The sequence below is a fragment of the Xenopus laevis genome, chromosome 2L (assembly GCF_017654675.1).
Source record: "Xenopus laevis strain J_2021 chromosome 2L, Xenopus_laevis_v10.1, whole genome shotgun sequence".
Lineage (NCBI taxonomy): Eukaryota > Metazoa > Chordata > Amphibia > Anura > Pipidae > Xenopus > Xenopus laevis.
This window is the reverse complement of record NC_054373.1, coordinates 126,041,286-126,066,209: the sequence shown is the minus strand read 5'-3', so window position 1 is coordinate 126,066,209 and position 24,924 is coordinate 126,041,286. Positions and strand designations below refer to the sequence as shown.

Sequence of the window (24,924 nt, the reverse complement as noted above, 5' to 3'; positions counted from 1 at the left end):
TCTGTCCTCATATCGTGGAAAGCAGAAGTGAGAAGTTTTGAAAGCAGTGCTCTATCTGCGTTGTTCCATTAATACTCTTGGTTGTTAATACTGCTTTTCTGAGAAGTCACACTTCTATGATTTACTTTCCATTTAAATCTGGCCATCTGTATAAAAAACTCATGACGATTACAGCAGAGATCTTGTGATGTAAAGGAGATCTTAAACCTGAAGAAAGTAATGACTAAAAGTGCTTTATTTTATATACAGTACTTATAACCTGTATAATCAGATAATGTTAGCAGCCTGCTAACAGTCATGATCCTGCCCTTCAAATTGTTGAAGATTGGAATCCAAATGCATATACAGACTGGACACGTTAGGGGGCTTGAATGAACTTGCCTCCATTTTTTTTATTTTAAATATTGACTATTGCAGCTACATTTAGGCCCATAAATTTTAGGACAGAGACAACTTTTTTTTCTAATTTTGGTTCTGTACATTACCACTAGGGATGTCGCGGACTGTTCGCCCGCGAACGAATTCGCGCGAACATCGGCTGTTCGCGTCCGCCGAATGTTCGCGAACGTCGCGCGACGTTCGCCAATTTGGGTTCGCCTTAGCTGGCGCTTATTTTTGACCTCTCACCCCAGACCAGCAGATACATGGCAGCCAATCAGGAAGCTCTCCCTCCTGGACCACCCCCACACCCCCTGGACCACTCCCCTTCCATATATAAACTGAAGCCCTGCAGCGTTTTTTCATTCTGCCTGTGTGTGCTTGGAAGAGCTAGTGTAGGGAGAGAGCTGTTAGTGATTTGAGGGACAGTTGATAGTAACTTTGCTGGCTAGTAATCTACTTGATACTGCTCTGTATTGTAGGGACAGAACTCTGCAGGGATTTGAGGGACATTTTAGGTTAGGTAGCTTTGCTGACTAGTAATCTACCTTCTACTGCAGTGCTCTGTATGTAGCTGCTGTGGGCACTGCTTCTGATCTCATCTGCTGACTGCTGTAATAACCCAATAGTCCTTGTAAGGACTGCTTTTATTTTCTTTTTTGTTTTTTTACTTTGCTACTATAAGAGCCCAGTGCTATTAGTCTAGCTGTGTTGGGGAGTGGGACTGGTGTGCTGCTCCTCCTAGTAGTTCACCACTACCAGCACCAACCAGAGTCAAAATTGTTACAAAGTATCTTATTTGCACCTGTTAGCCGTTCTGAGCTCTCTGCCAAAAGCTAATTAAGTTAGAAACTGTTTTTTTTTCTGGCTGTTCAGTGCAGAGAAAAGAGGGACTGGTGTGCTGCTCCTCCTAGTAGTTCACCACTACCAGCACCAACCAGAGTCAAAATTGTTACAAAGTATCTTATTTGCACCTGTTAGCTGTTCTGAGCTCTGTGCCAAAAGCTAATTAAGTTAGAAACTGTTTTTTTTCTGGCTGTTCAGTTCAGAGAAAAGAGGGACTGGTGTGCTGCTCCTCCTAGTAGTTCACCACTACCAGCACCAACCAGAGTCAAAATTGTTACAAAGTATCTTATTTGCACCTGTTAGCTGTTCTGAGCTCTCTGCCAAAAGCTAATTAAGTTAGAAACTGTTTTTTTTTCTGGCTGTTCAGTGCAGAGAAAAGAGGGACTGGTGTGCTGCTCCTCCTAGTAGTTCACCACTACCAGCACCAACCAGAGTCAAAATTGTTACAAAGTATCTTATTTGCACCTGTTAGCTGTTCTGAGCTCGCTGCCAAAAGCCAATTAAGTTAGAAACTGTTTTTTTTCTGGCTGTTCAGTGCAGAGAAAAGAGGGACTTTCCAGTACAAAAGAGGGACAGGGGGTTGAGTGGTCAAAAGAGGGACAGTTGGGAGGTATGCAAGTGCCACCTAGCTGTGTGAGCTTTTTCACATTCTGTCTAAATAACAATAATAATTCCGTGTCCGTAAACATCACCTGAGTGATGTTTTTACAGCAGCAATAATATATTCCGTATCCACTACTGTATATGTTGCCCTTGCAGGCATTGTTTGCCCAGTCTTTAACCAAGTGCCACCTAGCTGTGTGAGCTTTTTCACATTCCGTGTCCAGAAACATCACCTGAGTGACGTAGTGTGATTTCTGCCCTTTACAGCACAAAACGCAGCGCTGTGTCAACAATGTATTTTCTCAGATACATTTTTGCCCTTGATCCCCCTCTGGCATGCCACTGTCCAGGTCGTTGCACCCTTTAAACAACTTTAAAATCATTTTTCTGGCCAGAAATGTCTTTTCTAGCTTTTAAAATTCGCCTTCCCATTGAAGTCTATGGGGTTCGCGAACCGTTCGCATTTTTGGACGCAAGTTCGCGAATATGTTCACGAACATTTTTCCGCCGTTCGCTACATCCCTAATTACCACAATGAATTTTAAATTAAACAACTCACTTGCAGTTGAACTGCAGACTTTTAGCTTTAATTCGGTGGCTTGAACAAAAAGATTGCATAAAAATATGATGAACTAGATCCTTTTTTTTATACAATCACTTAATTTCAGGGGCTCAAAAGTAATTGGACAATTGACTCAAAGGCTATTTCATGGGCAGGTGTGGGCAATTCCTTTGTTATGTCATTATCAATTAAGCAGATAAAAGCCCTGGAGTTGATTTAAGGGGGGGGGGGTTCTTGTATGTGGAAGATTTTGTGTGAACAGACAACATGTGGACAAAGGAGCTCTCCATACAGGTGAAACAAGCCATCCTTAAGCTGCAAAAACAGAAAAACCCATCCAAGAAATATCTACAATAGGAGTGGCAAAATCTACAGTTCGGTACATCCTGCAGAGGCAGTGTGATGGCTTGGGCATGCATGGCTGCCAGTGGCACTGGGACACTAGTGTTTATTGATAATGTGACACAGGACAGAAGCACCGGAATGAATTCTGAGGTGTTCAGAGACACTGTCTTCTCAAATCCAGCTAAATGCAGTCAAATTGATTGGGAGGTGTTTCATGATACAGATTGACAATGACCCAAAACATACAGCCAAAGCAACCCAGGAGTTTATTAAAGTGGAATACTCTTGAATAGTATTTGCTAGGCCCTGGGACCCGAGCAGTGTCCTACTTTCTCCAAGTGTGGGGTCCCAGGGCCTAGCAAATACTAACAGGCAGCAGATTCTTGGGACTTCTCCACCTCTATACTATTTTCCATATTCCTACTTTTATTTCTCAAATGCTGGTCTTTGGTTTTTAACTCATAAACTAATTTTAATTCATTTACCAGCACCCGACAGCTTCTGCTGTTTTTTATGAAACCAATTATAATTAACTTTTTGCACACTGGCAATCTGAAATTGCAATTAGTTTCAGCACTATCACTTATATTGTATTAATTTAAAAAGTGATTGAATAATTTAATTTGAATTAATGAATTGTTATATTTATTTATTTAGCACATAACACTAAATAATGAGATATTTATTGCACAAAGCACTGGTCAGTAAATAATTGATTGGGTGTGGGAAAGAGGGGGGTTTTACTTCTTTTCTCTTGTTCCAAATTGAGTACACTTTAGGTGGCCATACATGGAAAGATCCGCTTGTTTGGCGATGTCGCCAAACGAGCGGATCCCTCCCCGATATGCCCACCTTGAGCAATATCGGGCTGATCCGATCGTGGGCCCTAGAGCCCAACAATCGAATCCTATCAAATGGTAACGGGCGTTTGGATTTCGGGACCGCATCAACGAACAGATGCGGCCGCGATCCGACAGGATTTTTAGTCCCATCCAATCGAGATCTGGCCGACTTTTGGCCAGATCTCGATCGGGGAAGCCCATCGGGGGGGCCCATACACGGGCCAATAAGCTGCCAACTCGGTCTGTCGGCAGCTTTTATCGGCCTGTGTATGGCCACCTTTAGAATTATCATGACCCCTGAGCCCATGGTTTACTAAACAAATTTTATTTATCATCCTGCAAGTTTAGGCATAGTATTGACACTGCTGATAACTAGCTATTCCAGATTAATCAGTCTTTCATTTATATGCGTAAGCTAATGTGATTCACGTTCATTGGAGCACTTCTGTATCCAGTTTGTCACTAATGTGGTCCAATCATGGAGCAACCTGTCATGTTAGCCGAACTAACCCCTTGATTGCATTGGGTTGCCGCAGTTCGATTACCCATTGGTCAAAGTGGGCTAGGAGAAGGATTGACAGGCCTGCCAAGGACTGTCTTCAATAAACCTACACTTTTGCTTCTAAACGTAGTAATCTTTCAGTGCCATTCTGGTCAAGTTGGGAATGAGCTGGATAGAATTCTGCTATTTACACTATGTTGATTGGTGTAGTTCAGCAAGAACTGAAATTGACCGGGAGGCAAGATATCTCCCATACATCCCCCTATACGGTCTATTGTTTGGTACACTGACGTACTCTTCTGTGAACCACTCCTGGTCCAGACGGTGAAGCCTGCTACACATAAATGGTGCGCTATACAGTGCTCAAAATTGTTATCTCCAGAATGCTTACAAACAGTAAATTATGAGCATTCTACCTTTCATTTTTACTTGTCTTTTCACTTATGCAGATTTGACTGTTGATAAGACATGGAGCATGCCTTATATGAATGCTAACAACACCACTGCTTTTGGATAACTGTTAAACATTACTTCTTGAGCTGATGGCTTACAAAGTATTTTTTCCACCAGTGTTTTTCACTTTGCTGAAAAAATTGCGAAACTACAATAAGTTGGCGAAAAGGCGAAAAAAAACATTGAAGTCAATGGGCGGCAAAATAATTTTGACACGCGACAATTTTTACACAAGCAACTTTTTTCACCAGTGAATTTTTGCAGCAGTTTCGCAAAACAATTCACAGATGGTGAAAATTTGCAGCAAATCCATGCGTAGCGAATAAAATTGCCCACCACTGGAAATATCTTAAATCTCTTTTAAATGAATAGAGCCTGGTTAAATATAATATGACTGACTGACAACCCAAAAACACTCACCATCAACAAATACAGACTGAATACCGCTAGTGCTGGTGGATTAGGGCCTCATATTCCATCAACTTTTCATCTAAATGTACTATCTTAATCCAGATGTGATATTTGATATTGAAAATTAATGTTTAGAGTGTGATATTGATATTAGTGTCTATAATGTAGGTTACCTGTTCTTAATACTGCCTCTGCATGTCGGAATTTCAAAATTGTCTTTCATTTGTTATTTAGGCTGGAATGTTAAACTGGAACCGCCTTTTTCAACCCTTAAGACATCGGAATTTCGGAAATCAGGCTGAACCACAAGATCCCTCACCTGCAACTTCTGAAGAACATGTAAGTGGCTGTGCAGATCAAGCCAATGTAAAAAAAATGTGGGAAAAAAACATTATTTAAGTGTCATCACTGCATGGCTCTAGCTTTTACAAAGCACTCAGCAGAGTTGCCCAGATCTTACTTTCATCATAAACTTATAAAGGGAAACTGAGATGTGGATCAATATATGGAAGGCACAGGAACACATGCAGTCCTATATATGGTACTGCACTTTTAGGCACCCTTATTCACAAAAGTGATCTGTGTGATTAATTCAATGTTTGACATCCAGGAAGTGATTGTCCAATGATCTATTCAAAGTTGTCATAGTATAGTGATGCTGGCTATATGTAAAGGTGGCCATAGACGTAACAATTACGATCTTTCTTGGAAAAGATTTTTCCAAGAATGATCGTTTCAATACACACGTATAGAGCTGAATCGTCAGATATACAGGTAAAAACAATAGAATTCTACCTGTATCTGACGATTCAGCACTAACAATGGCCGATGTTCGGGTGCCTTCAAAGGCAGTCCAGCCCTATCAATGAGCCAACCTATATCCAAGTCTTCTGCTGATATCGGTCAGCTCTTTTTCCCCATACACACACCGAATATCATACGAATATTTGTTTCGTATGATATTATCTGTGCGTCTATGGCCACCTTAATTGTAAAATGTAACTTCCTGCCAGCTAGATCATTTTTAGAATTTTGCTTGAATAAACCTTACATCTTGTTTCCAATATTTTTCATATTTAGTTGGCTTTGCTGATAAAGAAATATCAAGCTCCTTCAAGCATAAATTGAAGATATATATATATATATATATATATATATATATATAGGGCAGGCAGAGTATGGCACACCCAAGGACAATAGGGCAGGCAGAGTTTGACACACCCAAGGAGCATGGGGCAGGCAGAGTATGGCACACACAGGGAGCATAGGACAGGCAGCATAGGGCAGGCAGAACAGAGCAGGAGACGGGGAAACCCATCAGGACCACTCTAAAATGTACTACATAGAGTGACACAATGCTGGTGCCCCGTTAGCATTTTGAATAAGGTGTGAACAAAGTGAGCAGTTTCAGTTTGGGTCTCAGGTGTGAACAGTACAGGGTTTTAGAATGTGAACAATAGAGGTGTTACAGGTGTGAACAATGCAGGGGGGATTACATGTGTGAACAATACAGGGGATCAGTGTCGGACTGGCCCACAGGGATACCAGTGGGCCCTCTTGCTTCTAACTAATTGGCCTTTTTCATGGCCATTCCCTATTTCTATGAGAACAAAGAGGTTAAGTAGGTGAAATAATAGATTACAGTATGTAAAGAAAAGAGACTAGGAGAATAGAACTTGAGTGAGGAGAGGAAAAAATAGTACTGAGGGTGGGCCCCTGGTCTAAAAACTTTTGGTGGGCCCCTGGTCTAAGGTTTTTTGGCGGGCCCCTGGTGTCCCAGTCCGACACTGCAGGAGATTACAGTCTGAATTTGAGGTTTTAACAATGCAATATCTGTTGTGATACCTTTTAAAGTTTACACATGTTAAACTGACACAGCAGGCAGATTTTCATGTGGAGAGCCACACAAGGGCGGGTCGCCAGTTGGACAGCCCTTTTCTAAGGCAAAGCAACCTCAGACAACAAAGTCATTTTGTTGTAATCAAAATAAATTCAAATACAACAGCTGCACAGACTATGCCTATTTTTTGGCCCATTTTCTACTTAGCCCCATTTGCTACCTAGCCCCAACCTTTTTAAGGTGCAGAATTTGGAACTCACCAAAATAGATAAACATTTTTAAGATTAATTTTTTTAAGTCTACTAATTCAGACTGTGCCCTCTAATAGGGAAGTACAGGTGTGGAATCCTTTATCCAGAAAGCTCCAGATTACGGGAGGGACATTCTCCATAGACTCTATTTCAAATAATCCAAATTAAAAAATGATTTACTTTTTCTCTGTAATAATAAAACAAAATGTTGTACTTGATTCAAACTAAGCTGTAATTAATCCTTATTGGGGGAAAACAATCTTATTGGGTTTAATTAATGTTTAACTGATTTTTAGTAGACTAAAGGTATGTGTAGGCCCAAATTACAGAAATAACCCTTTGTCTGGAATACCCCAGGTCATGAGCATTCTGGATAACAGATTACATGCCTGTATTGGTAGTAATACGAATATAAATAGTACCAATGGTTAAAAGTCAGACGCTTATTATTTGCATTAAAAATTCCCCGAATAATATTGACTGTTGAAATGGCTAAGAGAAATGGAAAATGGAAAACTGACAAGTACATTGATATGAACTTTGTGGAAATCCCCATATACTGTATTTTTAAGACTATTCATTTTGTTTTCATCTTTAAAGCTCATGGAAAGTTCAGCACATGTACACTGATTTCCTTTTTTTGTAATATCTTGTCTTTTAACTGCAGGAAGCTGTCAGTAGCAATCTCTTTCTGTTTCTTTGCATTTACATTTGTTTTTTCTTTTTTTTAATTGATAGTTCACCGTTGAATTAATTTTTAGTAGTATATGGGTTAATATTCTGACACAATTTGCAAATTGTCTTAATTTTTATTTTTTTGGGGAGGGTTAAATTATTTTAGCTTTTTGTTTGATAGTTCTTCAGTTTTCAGTTCTTCAGGTTGGAATTTCAGCAGCTTTTTGGTTGCTAGGGTCCAATTCACCCCAGCAATCTGTCAGTGGTTTGAAATAGAAAGATACATAAAATATAATTGGAACCTACAAACAAGATAACACTGTAAACAACAAGCTGAAAAGAGGCAGAAAAAGAAGGCAAATAGTTCAAACATATAACAAATAGAAGATGAAAGTAAATTGAAAACTTCATAAGACTAGGACATTATATAACATACTGATAGTTAACCTAAAAGGGAACTATTGCAAAAATGAGAATTTAATATAAGCTTCATCATCCTGAAATTAGAAACTTTCTAAATACAAATTTCATAAATGACCAGATAGTTTGTTATGGCCATCTTAAACTACAATATGTCATGAAGAACGGAAGACGTCCCCTAAATGCTGGTGATCGAGAGTTTTAAAACAATGGCTCTCAATAAGGATTTTATTGTAATTTACACTCCTTGAGCTGACTAGTTTGTGCCCAGAATTACAAAGGTGCTGCTTTAACTAGTTAAAGCGAGAGAGGAAGCTTATGTTTTTGATAGACCGATAACTACAGGTAAAAACATAAATGTGCTAAGAATTTATAAACAGAGATAGGTGGATTTATAATTTATAATTAGAGCTTAAAGGGATACTGTCATGGGAAAACATGTTTTTTCCAAAATGCATCAGTTAATCAGCAAACTTCTGCACTGAAATTTGATTTTCAAAAGTGCAAACAGATTTTTTTTATAATTAATTTTGAAATCTTATATTGGGATAGATATATTGTCAGTTTCTGAGCTGCCCTCCAGTCATGTGAATTGTGCTCTGATAAACTTCAGTCAATTTTTACTGCTGCACTACAAGTTGGAGCCCCATTTGCTACCTAGCCCCAACCTTTTTAAGGTGCAGAATTTGGAACTCACCAAATTTTTTTAAGTCTACTAATTCAGACTGTGCCCTCTAATAGGTGTGGAATCCTTTATCCAGAAACCTGTTATCCAGAAAGCTCCAGATTACGGGAGGGACATTCTCCATAGACTCCATTTTGATCAAATAATCCAAATTAAAAAATGATTTACTTTTTCTCTGTAATAATAAAACAAAATGTTGTACTTGATTCAAACTTAGCTGTAATTAATCCTTATTGTGGGAAAACAATCTTATTGGGTTTAATTAATGTTTAACTGATTTTTAGTAGACTAAAGGTATGGAGGCCCAAATTACAGATATCCACCCCTCCCTCCCCCCCCCCCCCCAGCAGCCCATCATCAGAACAATGGGAAGATAACCATATAACAGCTCCCTGGTAAATATAATAAAATCACTCAATATTAAAACTCCATGTCCCACTGCAACACCTTCAGTTACATTGAGTAGGAGAAACAGTAGCCTGCCTGAAAGCAGTTTCAGAAAGTTGACTCTTTCTGAAAGCACATGCCCAGGCAAAATGACCTGAGATGGCTGCTTACATACCAATAATACAACTAAAACAAAATGCACTTGCTGGGTTAGGAATGAAATTTTACATGGTAGACTGAATTATTTGCAGTGTAAACTGTTTAATCTAGAAATAAAAACCACACCATAAAAATTATCACAGAATCCATTTAAGTAAAAGCATGTGTATTAGATATACTGTAGATATAATGTACTTTATTTTAAAAGGATGTGAGTCATCATTCCTTGGATTTCTGTGAAGTTAAACAATCATTAAGCCTGAAGCCTCACACTTAAATGGGGTCACATACCTACTCAGTGACATCCTGTATATGTAGGGGATAGTGGTCTATGACAGTACAAGCATACCATTTTTTTTCTTCGACCTCGGGCTTTACAGGAAGTATGTTTTACTTTACAAATCCATGGTTATGGGTGTGAACTTATAAACAGGGCCGATCCAGTAAGTAAGACAGAGTAGCTGGATGTAGCAGAGGAACAGATAAAATGGAAGCAAGGGTTTAGCATCTTAAAGAGACACAGTCATCAGGATATAAAATGTCTTTTCTTTTGCCTGACAGTAATGTGAAATATTGTGAAAGTGATATTGTTTTGGTTAAAGATTTTTACTCTAAAAAATGTGTAAATTGTTATGCTTACATGGGGAATCTTTTTTTCCTTGTACAATTTAATAAAAGGGCAAACCTTTAATAATACAAGTAAAGGATCAAATATCAGGAATGTTCCGAAGTACGGGAACACCATCTCCCGTAGACATCATTATAATCTTATAATTAAATTTTTTTTAAATTATTTATTTTTTCTCTGTAATAATAAAACAGTACCTTGTAATTGATCCCAACTAATATATAATTAATCCTTAGATAACCAATCCCATGCCTATAATATAATGATGTTTTTTATTATTATAATAATAAAAATGTGCTGTCTCAGTGATTAAGCCATCTGATGCATTGCTAGTGAGTAATACCATTTACAGAAAGGCAATTGTAAAACTGAATAGATTTACTCAGCGTTGAATCATGTCATTACAAAAGTCAGTTAGTATTATTTCAGCATAGTTCGTGAGTCCAACAGCCTTTGTACATGACGGCTCCCGAACCTAGCTTGATTCTCTCCTTTTTACGGCTATGTTCTTAGAAGATCACCAACCCCAGGTACTGACCTATGCAATATTGTCATCATCCAGAGAAAGGCAAAAAACCCTATTTAAAGCCTCTCCAATTTGCCTCAGAGGGGGAAACAATTTCTTCCTGACTCCAAGATGGCAATTGGACCAGTCCCTGGATCAACTTGTACTATGAGCTATCTTCCATAACCCTGTATTCCCTCACTTGCTAAAAAGCCATCCAACCCCTTCTTAAAGCTACAGTATCTAATGTATCAACCCTCATGACTGATTTAGGGAGGGAATTCCACATCTTCAGAGCTCTCACTGTAAAAAAACTTCTTCCGAATATTTGGACGGAACCTCCTTACCTCTAATTGGAATGGATGCCCTCTTGTCAGCTGGAAGGATCAACTGGTAAATAAAGCATTTGAGAGGTTATTGTACGATCCCCTTATATATTGATACATAGTTGTCCCCTCTTAATCGCCTCTTCTCCAGCGTGAACAACCCCAACTTGGCCAGTCTTTCCTCATAGCTAAGATTTTCCATACCTACTAGCTTAGTTACTAGCTTAGTTTCTCTTCTTTGGACTCTCTTTAATAATGTCCAGTGTGAGCACTGGAGAACAAAACTGTATGGCATACTCTAGATGGGGCCTTACCAGTGCTCTATACAGTGGCAGAATAACCTCCTCCTCCTGCAAATATATGCCACTTTTAATACAGCACAAGACCTTGTTCGGCGTTCGCCCTTGATGCCGCTGACTGGCATTGTTTGCTGCAGCCAAGTTTATTATCTACAAGGACTACAAGGTCCTTTTCCATTATGGATTTGCTTAGTGCAGTGGCTTGCATATTTTTACATCCCAAGTGCATGACTTTATCAATATTAATGCTCATCCGCGATTTAGCTGCCCAGATTGCTAGTTTGTCAAGATACTACTGCAAGGATGTCACATTCTGGATGCAATTAATTGGGCTGGATAGTTTTGTGTCATCTGCAAACACTGATACATTACTTACAATACCCTCCCCAAGTCATTAATGAACAAGTTAAATAAAAGTAGGACCAATACATAGCCATGAGGTACCCCACTGACAACCTTACTCCAGGTAGAGAATATATCATTAACAACCACCCACTGTACCCAATCCTGTAGCCAGTTTCCTAACCATGTACAAATGACCTCATGAAGCCCCACAGCCCTTCGTTTAAAAAGCAGTTGTTTGTGGGGCACTGTATCAAAAGCTTTGGCAAAATCCAAATAGATAACATCCACTGCTCCCCCACCGTCCAGCATCTTACTTACCTTATCATAAAAAACAATAAAATTTGTCTGACATGACCTATTCTTCATAAAGCCTTACAGATTGCTGCTCATAATGCCATTCACTAGGACAAAAATTTGAATGTGATCCCTTAACAAGCCTTCAAATAATTTGCCCAACATGGATGTCAAACTTACAGGCCTATAATTGCCAGGCTGAGATCATTATCCCTATTTAATTATAGGAATGAAATCCGCTTTCCTCCAGTCCATAGGTACCATACCAGATAAAAGAGAATCTGAGAAAATCAGAAATAGAAGTCTAAAACTGAACTAAGCTCTCTTAAAACCAATGGGTGTATTGCATCTTGCCCTGGTGCCTTGTTCACATACATTTTTAGTAAAGCATTATGAACCATATCCTGAGTCAGCCACTGACTAGATTCAGGTGAGCCACCAGTGCAGCTGGTGCAGCAATAGAAATTTGAAATTCAGGGTTTTTGTTGTTGCAGTGTATATTTGTTTTTTTGCACCAGACTATGGATTCTGCTATGGGTTCTGGGGCTATTTATACATGGAATTGCACCTGTGCCATCATACTATCAATTCTGGGGGCATTTATACATGGAATTGCACTTGTGCCATCCTACTAAATTCTGGGGGTATTTATACATGGAATTGCACCTGTGCCATCCTACTATCAATTCTTGGGGTATTTATACATGGAATTGCATTATGCAATTACAATTTATTTTAACAAAGCGGCCTCTATCCCACACTGCTATGGGTTCTGGCCCTTCTAAGCTATTTATATATGAAATTGCCACTATGCCATCCTGGTTTAGTTGGGGACGTGGCCTCTAGAAAAAAAAATTTGTGCGCGCCACCACCTTCCTCCTATTCTGCCTTTTGCCCGTGGGCGGGGCTATATCTGCCACACCCTCATCCCTTCACCTTTTTGTTCCCAATTCAAGCACTGGTATTGGCAGTAATGTTTCTCCAGTCTATATTTGGGCAATTAAAACCCCATTATTATTACTTTTTCCAAACTAGCAGCCTTTTCTGTTTGCAATAGGAGCTTAGCCTCCTCCTCTCCACATTAGGGGGTCTATAGCATACTCCTATAATTAATTTGCTGTTCTCTCTACAATCAGAAAATGACGGGACAGAAGCCTTATGGTTGGAGCTTTTCACTAACATCACCTTTTCCTTTATATTTGCTTTTAAACCCTGCCTAACAAATAGACATACCCCTCCTCCTCCCTCTATTGCCTCTGACCCTCCTAAATAAAGTATAGCTGCTGATTTTAACTACCCAGTCAAGTGACTCATTCAGCCATGTTTTGGCTACACCAATCACATCATATTTCCCATCCAGCGTCCGCACCTCCAGCTCTCCCATTTTACCATTTTACATTTGCAAACATACATTTAATATTTGTACCATATTGCATATTTGACATGAGGTCCTCCGTGAGTATAAGCTTTGTACCTAGGGCTGTTTGTGAGTCTTTTATCTGATTCTACTACTGTCTTGTTCTTTACAATGTTTGTTGGTAATTATACCTGTGTTTACTTTGGAATGTTTGCCCAACAGTTTACAGTTGAATGCAGATGTTTGGGCACCTTTGCAAAATTACATTTTAATTTTGTACATGAAAAGTAGAAAATAACTAATGCAGTTATTAGTGAGTTAAAAAAGCAACATATTTGCAAAATAGGTTTGTGTGTTTTTTTTGATAAATTTGTCTCTACAATTTTTTTTCTGAAAACATCACACTTGGTCATTCCCTTTGTTGCTCTGTAATGGATATTGGACCTACTGTGAAATTGTATTAGAAGTTGCAAAGGAACTAAATCACGATAATTCTTTTTGGTTAAATAAAAACTTTTCTGTAACAGTGTATGCCCACATGTTATTTAAAACAAATGAGTCGGTGAATTGTATGCATGTCCTCTGCTGGCCATAGAGTAGAACTGCTCTCCCTTCTATTCACCAATAATATGAAGAATTTGTCTATAAAAATCCTGTTGGTCCTGTTTCTGTTAAATTACTCTGGAGAAGTCACAGAAATAAAATGATATTTATAACATAAGCTGATTCATCAATGTCAGTCATTGTAGAAATGATTCTGGCATTAGTAAAAATAAATGTCTTTATTAGGTAACAATGAAAACAGAATGTCTACATTTAAAGGAAATATTGTCTTACACAGTATTTTACAGAATTGTATTGTTTGCTTTGAGATACTGCATGTATGACATCTAAAATATTAATTTTATTCTGTGTACAGAATTGGTGGTAAAAAAAAGTTTCACTTTCTGAGCTAGTTTTTGAAAAACATTTTTTCTAAGCACAGTACAATACTGAATGTTAATAATAATAATAATAATACCCAGGGGAATAGAAACACCACCTTCTGCATTTTAATAAAAGGAACTTGCACACCTGCCTTACAGGAAATGAACAAGTTGACAGATGAAAATAATTTTTTTTTCTCTATTGAAATACTGGGAAATTAAACAAACATCTTGTGTGTAGTTCAGAAAAAACACTTTTTGATGTTATATGTTAATCTTGCTCTAAACTAAAACTGAAAACAATGATGAGTGTAGCTTGCAGTACATAGCAAGGATATGGACAGTGTGAAACAACTTCTTTCAGTGTGTGTGTTACTTTATGAAAATGTCACAAAATACATTCTTGTTGATTCATCTTTCCCAAATTAATTGATTTAAAATACTATATATAATAAAAGGCACTAAGTTTGCCCCTGTGCAGTAACTCGTAGCAACCAATACTATGTTTTTTATTTAACAGGTTACAAGTGAATTCTGCCTGCTGATAGGTTGCTATAGGTTAGAGCACCTGGGCAAACTTAGTGCCTTTAATTACATAACCCCATTAATAAGAATGTGGTGGAGTACATTTTTATTGTTAAAAATCGTAGAAACAGATCCACCAGAAATGTGCAGATTCCTGGTGGTTTAGAACATCATTTCTATACATTTATTTTTTTTAGAGTCAATTTATCATGCAATTTATTGACCATTGTGCCTCGTGCAGTGGAAAGCCTTACCCGTTTAATAGGTACAAATCAGTCTTTCTAGTTAGTTGAATATTAGTAGTTGATGGAATGAGTGCCAGGTAGGATTTTTTCCAAATCTGAATTTTTGTCTAGATAATCAGATTGTGCATCATTTACATAGGTCCTTACAACTGAACAACTTGATTTTGTTTTGTACTTACATATTTTTATAAGTTGCCAATGGATTGTCAGCTGTGGGAAGACAGTTGCATGCAAGAAAACAGATGCAGAACAGGAGTCTCCTTGCTCTGTTCTATCTGACAGGACTGATCTTTATTGTATGCTCATATGCTTAAATATTTGGTTACTGGTTACATTTGAGGTGGTTTCACAGTTTTACCAATCAGATGCAAGCATCCTAGCATCTGCAAAATTAGGGAAAGATAACCATTCACCTAATTACACACAGCAAGAGTACAACCTTGAGCCAAGGCTTGTTCAAACAGAGCTATTTGCATAACATTTGTGGTGCTTTCCAAAAGATCAGGTCATCTCAACTTTATATTGTAACCCTTGGTTGTCATTAGGTTCTATGTTTAAAGGACTAATACAGATTATTATATTGGATATACATATGCTTATGTTATACAACCTTATCAGGGGTGTAATGTATAAAACCAAATAAAATTAGTTTGTTATGGTAGCTTGTGTTAAATGCAGCAAAACTTTCTGAAAATAGGTATTTGCATGCTATACTGTACTTTAAAACAAATTAGAGTTGTCATTCTTCAAGTAATTGTGGGCAAACATATGTTAATCATGTCCTTTATCTATGAATCGAGAAACACTAATGGTCTAATAGCACATATACAGTCAAGTCCAACATAAAACCAACTTTGTCCACCTCAGTTAGAAATAATGCTCTTAAATCTAAGCTGCCTACTTTTTTTTCGGTAAGTATGTTCTCTAGACTTTCAGAAGAATACTTAAAGATGTATTTTAGACTCATTCCACTTTGTTACTGGATTTGCTGCCTGCTGTTTCTCAATGGCAGAAAAATAGTTTCTTGCATTTTAGAACTGAAGTATCTGTCTGATGTTGTCTTTGGGACTCTTCTGTCGCCAAGATACACTCTTTTATTGTTCTTGTGGTGGCATGTAGGAGCTCTCAACCTAAGTGAGAAACAGAAACTGAAAAGTAAAAGCTACCTTTTTAAACATAAATCACAGTGTGTGCCAATTTGAGCTTTCATCTTCATTTAGTAGTACTAACTCTCCTGATTCTGAAATACCACAAGGATAAGCCAAAAGAACTAATATTTACTGAACAGAAATACTCACAACTAATGCTCACTAAAATGAAAGTTCAAATAATTTACTGTTTGTCTTTTTGGCAGGTTGCCCAGCTGATGGAAATGGGGTTTTCTAGAGCAGATGTCCTCTATGCTCTAAGGGCTTCAAACAATGATGTCAATGTTGCCACCAATTTTTTATTGCAACGGTGATATTTGGTAAAACAGAAAACAATGATAGCGTTATATTATAAGAACCTTTTCTACATAATGCTAGAACAAATATTTTTATAAAAACCCTGCTTATTTGTTGGTGTTGTATAATTCAAATGATTTATAACTGGACTGTTTCACCCATTTCATTGTACCGTTTGTAAGATGCCCTCTCTTTTCTTTCGTTCTTTTAATTTAAATTTCTATAAAGGTTTCTCAGAATGCTGCTCAAAAACAATACTTACATGAAAAACAATGTTTTAACTGGGATAAACATCACAATAAATGCATTTTTTTTATATTAATTTGCAGTTTGTTAGAATTAAGAGCCTTATCAAGTATGTGTGTAAGTCCTATTAAGTATGCTTTTGATTATTTGTTGATTAAATTGTACAAATGGTGATGGAATTAAAACTTATTTTCATTTGGATCTTAAGAGAAGGGTGCTGTTAATACACATCATGAGAAAATTACAAGCATAAAGATATCTAACAAATGCAATTTCTATATAAAAACTGTTTTCATGGTAATTAAACTAGGAATAATTAAACTAAGCCTACAACAATAAAATTCTGAAAGATGATTTAAGTGATACTATCCTCTTTTTAAACACATTACACCTTTCAAAACAACTTATAGTTAATCAATATAACAGTCTAAGTATGTTTTATCGTGTAAGATAACCATTTCTTTAAAAAAAAATAATACATTCATGGCAGTATTTTAAAAAATTTACTTTTCCATAATCGTATCATAAACCCAAGCCTCGCTTAGGGAATATGAGCAGTGACCTGAAATAGTTGTGGACTTGCAGACGGTGAACATGTCCTGTTCGTCTAGGTAGGACAAAGCATTTTTGGACATTAGGTTTTTTGGATAGAGGATCTTTCCATTGGGTGGAGCAGTATGGCTTAAGGCTGCTAAAAATATTACAGATCCAGGCCTCACGTGCATTAACAGGTGGCATTACACAGATCAATATGGGAATAGGATTATTCTATCCAGCCCTGTTCAGACAGAAAATCCTGTTTGTTGGTGCCTCCAAAATGAGATTGTTCATTTGGCCCATGCACAGAATAAATGAATAATTATACTTTGACCTTGGAGTAATAATTGTGCATTATGAGACCATTTGGCCCATGGCTAGAAGTTGAATAAACTTAAAATGCTCTTTATCTGCAAAGGAATTTTGAGAAAATATATTTTAGTAGTCTACCCCACTGAATCTCTTGAGTGTGACCAAGGAATACAGCCTAGCACCGTGGTGGTGTGGGCTGGCAGAATATGAGCCTGCCCAGCAAGGTACAACAGAATTTATTATGACAAAGCATTTAAAGCACAGTTAAAGAGGTGGTTCACCTTTAAATTGCATTTTAGTATGTTATAGAATGCCCCATTCCTAAAAACTTTTCAGTTGGTCTTTATTTATGTTTTTTATAGTTTTTGAATTATATACCTTCCTCTTCTACATTTTTCCAGCTTTCAAATAGGACTCACTGACCATGCAGCCAAAAGCCATTGCTCTATGGGTTTATAATTTATTATCAATGACTGTCATACTAAAAGTTCATTTAAAGGTGAACAATGCCTTATTTGGACTTAGGTTTTCTGGATATGAGGTCTTTGTTTGATGCAGTATGACTGAAGGCCCCCGCCTAAAAAAAGTATCAACATTTATAAACATATCAGTATAATTATATTTTATTTAAGCTTTATAGAGTCTTGGGTAACATCAAGTAAAATGTTTGTGTGCTGTAATTGCCATTTAGTTTTATGTGCTGGTGTCCATTACATGTCAATTGTTTGAGGATTTTATTGTATCGACTGGCTTGCACTCTTGTAAATGTTAAATAAAGGTTTAAATCAGGCCAGGTGCGGAAGATTTGACTTTTTTTGACAGGGTTATCAAATGGTTATGTATGTGCCAGATTTAGCAACCTGTTTTGATTTCTGGGCCAAAGTTATTGATCGAACTGGGGAATCCAGCCAGTGTTCCAGAAATTCAAACTATTTTAAGATTTGGTCCCGTTTCATAAGTAATTTAATATCTATGCAAGTGCATATATTTTCAAACAACAAGAGTTTTTAGTTACAAAGTTATGATCATAAAATTGGTAAGCCACAATACCACGTCATGGTAAACCCCCTGTGGTGGTCTTAACTATTTACCTCTGGTCATATTTTTCATAGGCTGGCACCTCCCTGCATGGGAGCATTTCTTGGGATAAGTGTATCCTGACCTGGGTATTGGTTTTAGTCGGAGGGTTTAGTCCTCCCCCACCATTAGGTTTTATAGGAGAGAGACTACATCATTGGTTCATAACATTGGTATTTTAAGATTTCGTAAAACTTTTCTGACTTTGAGAAACAGGCCCGGATTTACAAACTTGCCGCCACTAGGCTCTACTCATCACCCCCGCTCCCCTGCCGGTGCAGTCCCCTTCGCTTCCCCTGTCCAGCACTGTTACCTCCACTTCCGGTTTCCCCCTGTCCAGCGAAGTCCCCTTGCCTTCCAGGGCCTTCCGCTTTCTGTGTGTGCGCATGCGCATAGCTTAACACTCTGGAACAGCACTGTGCCGTCCCCTTCACTTCCCCCTGTCCAGCACTGTCGCCTCCACTTCCGCTTCCCCCTGTCCAGTGATGTCCCTCCCCTTCCAGGTGCCGTCTACTTCCCCCTCAGTGTGTGCGCGTGCATGCGCACATCTTAACACTTGGGAACAGCACTGGAGACTGACGTGAGTCTCCAGTGCTAGTTACTGATGCGGCTGGGCCGCCCCTGAAATTGCCCGCCCTAGGGCCGGCCTATGTGGCCTTGCCACAAATCCGGGCCTGGTGAGAAAAGATTTTAAGAAAGTGACACATTTATAAAATCTAATACCTGTGTCAATTTGTCATAATGTATTCAACTGCTTAGAGCAGTCAAATGCCATTGTGCCCTAGCACTTGGAGCCTAGAGCTCTATCACCTGTCTGAAAACATGTTCCCCAATTGCAGATTGCTTGGCAGGGGAAAGGATTTGGCAATTCTTCTTCTTCATACTGGAACAAATTGTTCCAGAATAAAGAATACATTTTTAAATCCTAAAGTATAAATAATGTTTTACCAAGCAGCAACTATCATTGCCACTCAGTAAAACATACTCGGGTTATTTATTAACAGTGGGAAATTTTGCACCTGGTAGTAACCCATGGCAACAAATCAAATTTTTGCTTTTATTGTTCCATATGCAGCCGGCTGAAAAAAAAAGCTAATCACAGATTGATTGCTATATGTTACAGGCTAGGTGCAATTATGCCCAGTATTTATAAATGAGCCCCTGAAGGGGCCATTATTTTTTTCATGGAAGACAGTTTAAATCTGTGCATAATCTCATTATCTTCATTTATATCATGCTTCTGAGAGGTTTTCTCTCTTCTTCCACAGAATTCAGCAGATGTTATATTTTGTTATTTTGCATTACGCCTTTGTTGTCAGAATGTGCCCAAGTAGAATACACATTTTTTTTCTAATGTAATATATTCTGGATTTTATTATTGGCTTATCTCACATTTTTTTCACAGGAATATTGCATATAAGGAAATGATAAATGAACAATGTATATGTGTTATTATGACTTTACAATTGCATTTGTACCATTTGTAAACTCACAATGACTTGACTTGGGTTACATTTGTAATCACAAGATCTGTATCATGGTATCACAAGGACATTCACACCATTGTGAATTGACAAAGATATTTTGATATTATCCTATCTCAATAATAATTCTACAGGTCAAACAAGAATTATATTTGTAAAAATTTGTTTTTTATTATTAATATTTAAATAATCATGTGGAATTTGTTTTACTCTTCTCACCAGTTGGTATTTTTCCGCATTTTGTTTTGTGAGTGCTTTGTTGCATGTTTTTTTGGTTTCCTTGTACCTAATAAAAGTTTCAGATGACCCAGCCAACTTGAATGCCTAATGTTAAGGCTGACTGAAGCACAGCCATATTATTTCTACAAAGTATTGCTATTTTGTGTCTTAAACACTTTTTAATATTAAACTCTGCTTTATTGAGATGAAGTGTAAAATTGTAAAGGGGTGAAAAGAGGTTCCGCCTCAATACTCAGAAGGGGTTTTTAACAATGAGAGCTGTGAAGAGTGGAATTGTCTCCCTGAATCAGTTGTACTGGCTGATACATTAGATAGCTTTAAGAAGGGTTGGCTTTTTAGCAAGTGAGCGAATACAGGGTTATGGAAGATAGCTCATAGTACAAGTTGATGCAAGGACTAGTCTTGATAGACGTTTGTCTTTTTTCAACCTAACTTACTATGTTACTATGAAATGGTTAATGTATACTTAGGTTGACAATTAGATGGAACTAATGAGTGATAATAGTTTCAAAGTCCCAAAAGGGTGGAGACAGGGAAGTTATAAAAAAAAAAGGAGGTCCCTGGAAAAAAAGAGCAGAGATGCATCATGGGAAGAGTGGCAAGCAGGAAATCACTGAAGTTGTAGAGTCATCTCCAGGGAGAGGTACTGAATTGAGCAAGGACGAGGCCTAATCTGTGTAATAGCACTCTATAGGAGTGTGAGATGAGGCAGGGTAATTAGCAAGAGCAGCTGCAGCCCCAACAAGGAGTGAGTTGGCATAGCGACCCAGCAAGTACTCCACCAGTCAGGGTAGAAGAGGATAGGTAGAGCCAGGGGAAGAAACCAGTGAAGGGTGTGAGACTGTCACTGAAACCACCAAGTAAGAGTGGTGTCAGGGTAAGGCCTGGGAAGAGGGGGAAGTTCTGACTGGTAGGACACTGCAGGCTGAGGTGTGAGTGGGAAGGGACACTGGAGAAACTGAGGAGTGCACATGAGGGTTGCATGGGTGTGTATATCCCCCATGACCGGGTGCAAATACCAAAGGTGTCGTAAGGGGAATCAGGGGAGATCTGAACCCTGTGGAAGTGTTACTGCCTGTGTGAGGAGGAAGTGTGGCAATGTTAATAATAGGGATGCACCGAATCTGGGATTCGGACAGGATTCTGCCTTTTTCAGCAGGATTCGGCCAAATCCTTTTGCCGGGCCGAACTGAATCGGAATTTACATATGCAAATTAGGGGCAGGAAGGGGAATAGAGTGATTTTGGCACATGCAAATTAGGATTTGGCTCGGTATTCAGCCAAAATCTTACGCGAAGGATTCAGGGGTTCGGCAAAATCCGGTGGATTCGGTGCATCCCTAGTTAACAAAGCAATTTTGTTCAACTGCAACTGCCGGCATCTCATGTCTCTAATTTAAGTTCCCTTCCTGATGAACATCTTACAAAGTGATACAAGTTAAAAGACAGGCTTGAATCATGAACTGCTAATCCTAATCATGAACAGCTAAAAACCACAAGAAATCCTGCATGCTGACCACTCGTAGCTGACAGTAGATAACTGCCAAGATATAGAATTAAATATTCACTGTTATTTCCTTGTAACATTGGATACAGTTATGCTTATGTATATATAACGGCACTGTGACATCTATACTGTTTGCAAATTTCAGTACTGTCTACTGTAAACCACAAGAAAGAACTACCACTGCCTGCTCTTTGTTCCAGATATAACGCTACATGTTTTTCTACCAATCTCGATGCTAACCTTTCCATTAAACCATAACGATTTTGCTTTGCTTTGCTTACAAGGGGAATACAGAAAGGTATATTTCTCAAGTATCATTTTTAAGTACAAAGAAAGGTCACTGCCAAGTTGTTAGGCACCAGCCATTGATTCCTGTCACTTACCTGTTATTCTAGGATGGTGTTTTTCTTCTTAAAACATACACCAAAAAAAACACATTTGCTACTAGACTAGTCACAAAGATATTTGTGCCACACAATGACCTTTCATGATTTCACTAAAATATCTGTACCATTATGATTAGAAGTAATCAGAATTGTATTTATACCAATGTGACATAATTACATTTGCACCTAATTACATCACAATGGAGATTATTTATCAACACTGGACAACTGGACTGCAACTAGGCAGTAAGTCCTGGCAGCTTAGTACTACTAGCTGTAAGTTACCCAGTGCTGGGGTGTAAGGGGGGCATTACATGGAAGAGGACATAGGAAGAGCGTTTACGCTATGCCACAGGGACATGCTAAATAGGTATGGCCCATTGTGCATTCCACAAACTTTTGGATCAGCTATACGACTATATACTTCAAATATTTATATACTTATTTATATTTAAATCAATTGTAAAGAAGAACTAAGCCCCCTTAATTATAAAAACCACACCCACTACCCTAGATAGTCCCCCTCCCTGCTTTCCCCATAGAACATTATTCCAAAAAGTGTCCCTGAATATCATGCTCACGTATGCATTCAGAGTAGCGCTGCAGATCTCATGGACCCTATCTTCCGCATCTTCGGTCTTCTTTGGAACCATTCTTTTAGCAAACATGTTATACATTTGTTCCCACTGTAAAGGAAAAAAAATCTGCAGTATGAAAATGAATGTTTCCCAGTGCAAACAAATGGTACAATAAAAGCTTCTGACTACTGGAGGATGCCTCAGACTGACGGTCTGACTTAATCAGAAAGTGAGAGGTTCATACAGCGAGAAAGAGCTTAGCTAAGATTTATAAGCCCAGTTATACCAGTACTTTCATACATGCTCACAAATATGTGTCCAGATATCTTAAACCAACAGTTTAGGCTTGAATAAAGCTGTAACAAATGCCAGTAACTCCTCCTTAAAATTACGCTTAAAATTCAAAACATCAATTGATCTCTATACACTTTTGCAATTTACATACACTTTCTACTTTCAGTGTTTGGATTAGCAGAGCAGAGATATTAAAAGAGTCAAAAGCTTGGTATTGGCAGTCTAAAACCGCTAATATCTCAAACCACCAGAAATAGAAAATAAATGTAGACTGCAAGTAAACACAGTGCTCAGCAGTGGCATAACTAGATGTTACTGGGCCCATAGCAAATGAATTTTACGGCCCCAATATATCCAGAGGTTGCCCTGTTTAACCAATATATATTGAAATTGCTAATTAATTTGGGCCTCATGGGGCCCCTATACCTCTTTGGCCCCCCTGCAGCTGCAGGGTCTGCTTCCTCTGCAGTTACGCCCCTGGTGCTCTGTCTATGTAAGCTTACAGCATTTTATTTGTTGGTTCAAATTCCCTTTAAATAAAGAGTATTTCTAAAATTTGTCACAAGGTGGTAGTATTGTGTAGTATAGTTTTCATTGGTAAGATTTGTGTATGCTTTTTCATAGAAAGGACTTGTAATTTAGTTCTGCAGTAAGTGTTTAGCTCCTGTCTTTTCAGTTTTAGTCCCTTTATGTAAAGATACATTTTCCAGGCTTAATATTCCCTGTAGAATTTTTTCTGGCCCAGATTTTAGTTTAAAATGATTCATCTCCTGTTAAATGCAATTCTTTTTGAATCTATTATATACTTGTGGTAAGAAATTTCACTTTGCTAAAGGGGATTTTGGGTACTCATGCTCTAACATTTTTCTTTTCAATGATTTTTATTTAAACAGATTTTTTTCGTTAGACAGATTGTAAATGATAACATTATCTTAGTAAATATCTGGTCTATAGAAAAAGAAAGGAAGATACAGTAGGGCAGAGGAAATAAGAAAATGAAAAGTAAAAAATGTAAATCAATGGTTCACCAAGTGCTATTGATATTTAACCTAAAGATTCCTGTGTAGAAAAAAAGTATTCGAATGACTGGAAGCTGTGAGAGGACGTGGCGGTTAAGGAGCCGTAATAAAGGAGAGGGGCAAAGAATAAATATAGTTTAAAACCATGGAGAAAATGTCAGTATTGATAGTTCTGTATAGTGCAGGGGTAGACAACCCGCGGCTCCGGAGCCTTATGCGGCTCTTCATCCTGCTTGCTGCGGCTCAGTCTTGTGGCTTTGCCTGTCATCTAGGTGCCCCTGCACCTGCTGGCGGCTTTTTGAGTGTGAGACCGGGAAGCTGCCAGCAGGTGCGAGGGCTATAGACGTCAAGACCGAGCCGTAGCAAGTTGATTCATCATAGTCCTTACCACGGTCACACACTCAAGACAAGAGATGGAAGATCAGCATGGAGCTTCAGAAACAGAAGTCACATTAAACAGATGAGAACACTAACATTTAATAGGGCTATTCAGTGTTTAATTTATTTCAAAGTAGGCCTACACATACACACTGCACTTCTGTTTGTTGTAACAGTTAAAATTAAAAAAAGGTTAAAACTTTTAAAAGTTTATAAACTGTGTTATGTTTTGCGGCTCCAGACTATTTTTCTTTAGTGGACGAGGGGGGCAAAATGGCTCTTTTGATAGTAAAGGTTGCTGACCCCTGGTATAGTGTAACAACATTTATAGCTAGGGCTAATCTAGAGTGAAAGTGAAGAGAGAGTCACTGTAATTTGGAAGGAATTGTATGTACCAGGGACCTCAAATTTTCCTAAATTTCTCATGTCTGTCTGTAAGTATTCTGGTCAGCTTTTCATTAGTCATGATTCAACTCATATTGTCTTTCAAATGGGAATAAGTTTTTTCCAAAATTTTGTGATTGTAAATTTGGCTGCCAGGAATCAATATTCTCGTTATCAATATTCTCGTACAATTATTAATGTTGGGTATCTTAGTGTTCAATAGAGTGTT

The 24,924-nt window shown here is 38.1% G+C and overlaps 1 protein-coding gene across 3 annotated transcripts in view; it reads left to right on the top strand.

The window, feature by feature from the left end:
* Positions 1-18,138, top strand: part of ubac2.L (UBA domain containing 2 L homeolog) — an 83,347-nt gene extending 65,209 nt beyond the window's left edge. For all 3 annotated transcript variants that reach the window (XM_041582408.1, XM_018247233.2, XM_018247234.2), the window contains exons 9-10: positions 5,177-5,281; positions 16,164-18,138. In XM_041582408.1, coding sequence (XP_041438342.1) covers positions 5,177-5,281; positions 16,164-16,271 — 213 coding nt within the window. In that variant the 3' untranslated portion in view covers positions 16,272-18,138. The remainder of the gene's footprint in view (positions 1-5,176; positions 5,282-16,163) is intronic.
* Positions 18,139-24,924: the final 6,786 nt, after the last annotated feature.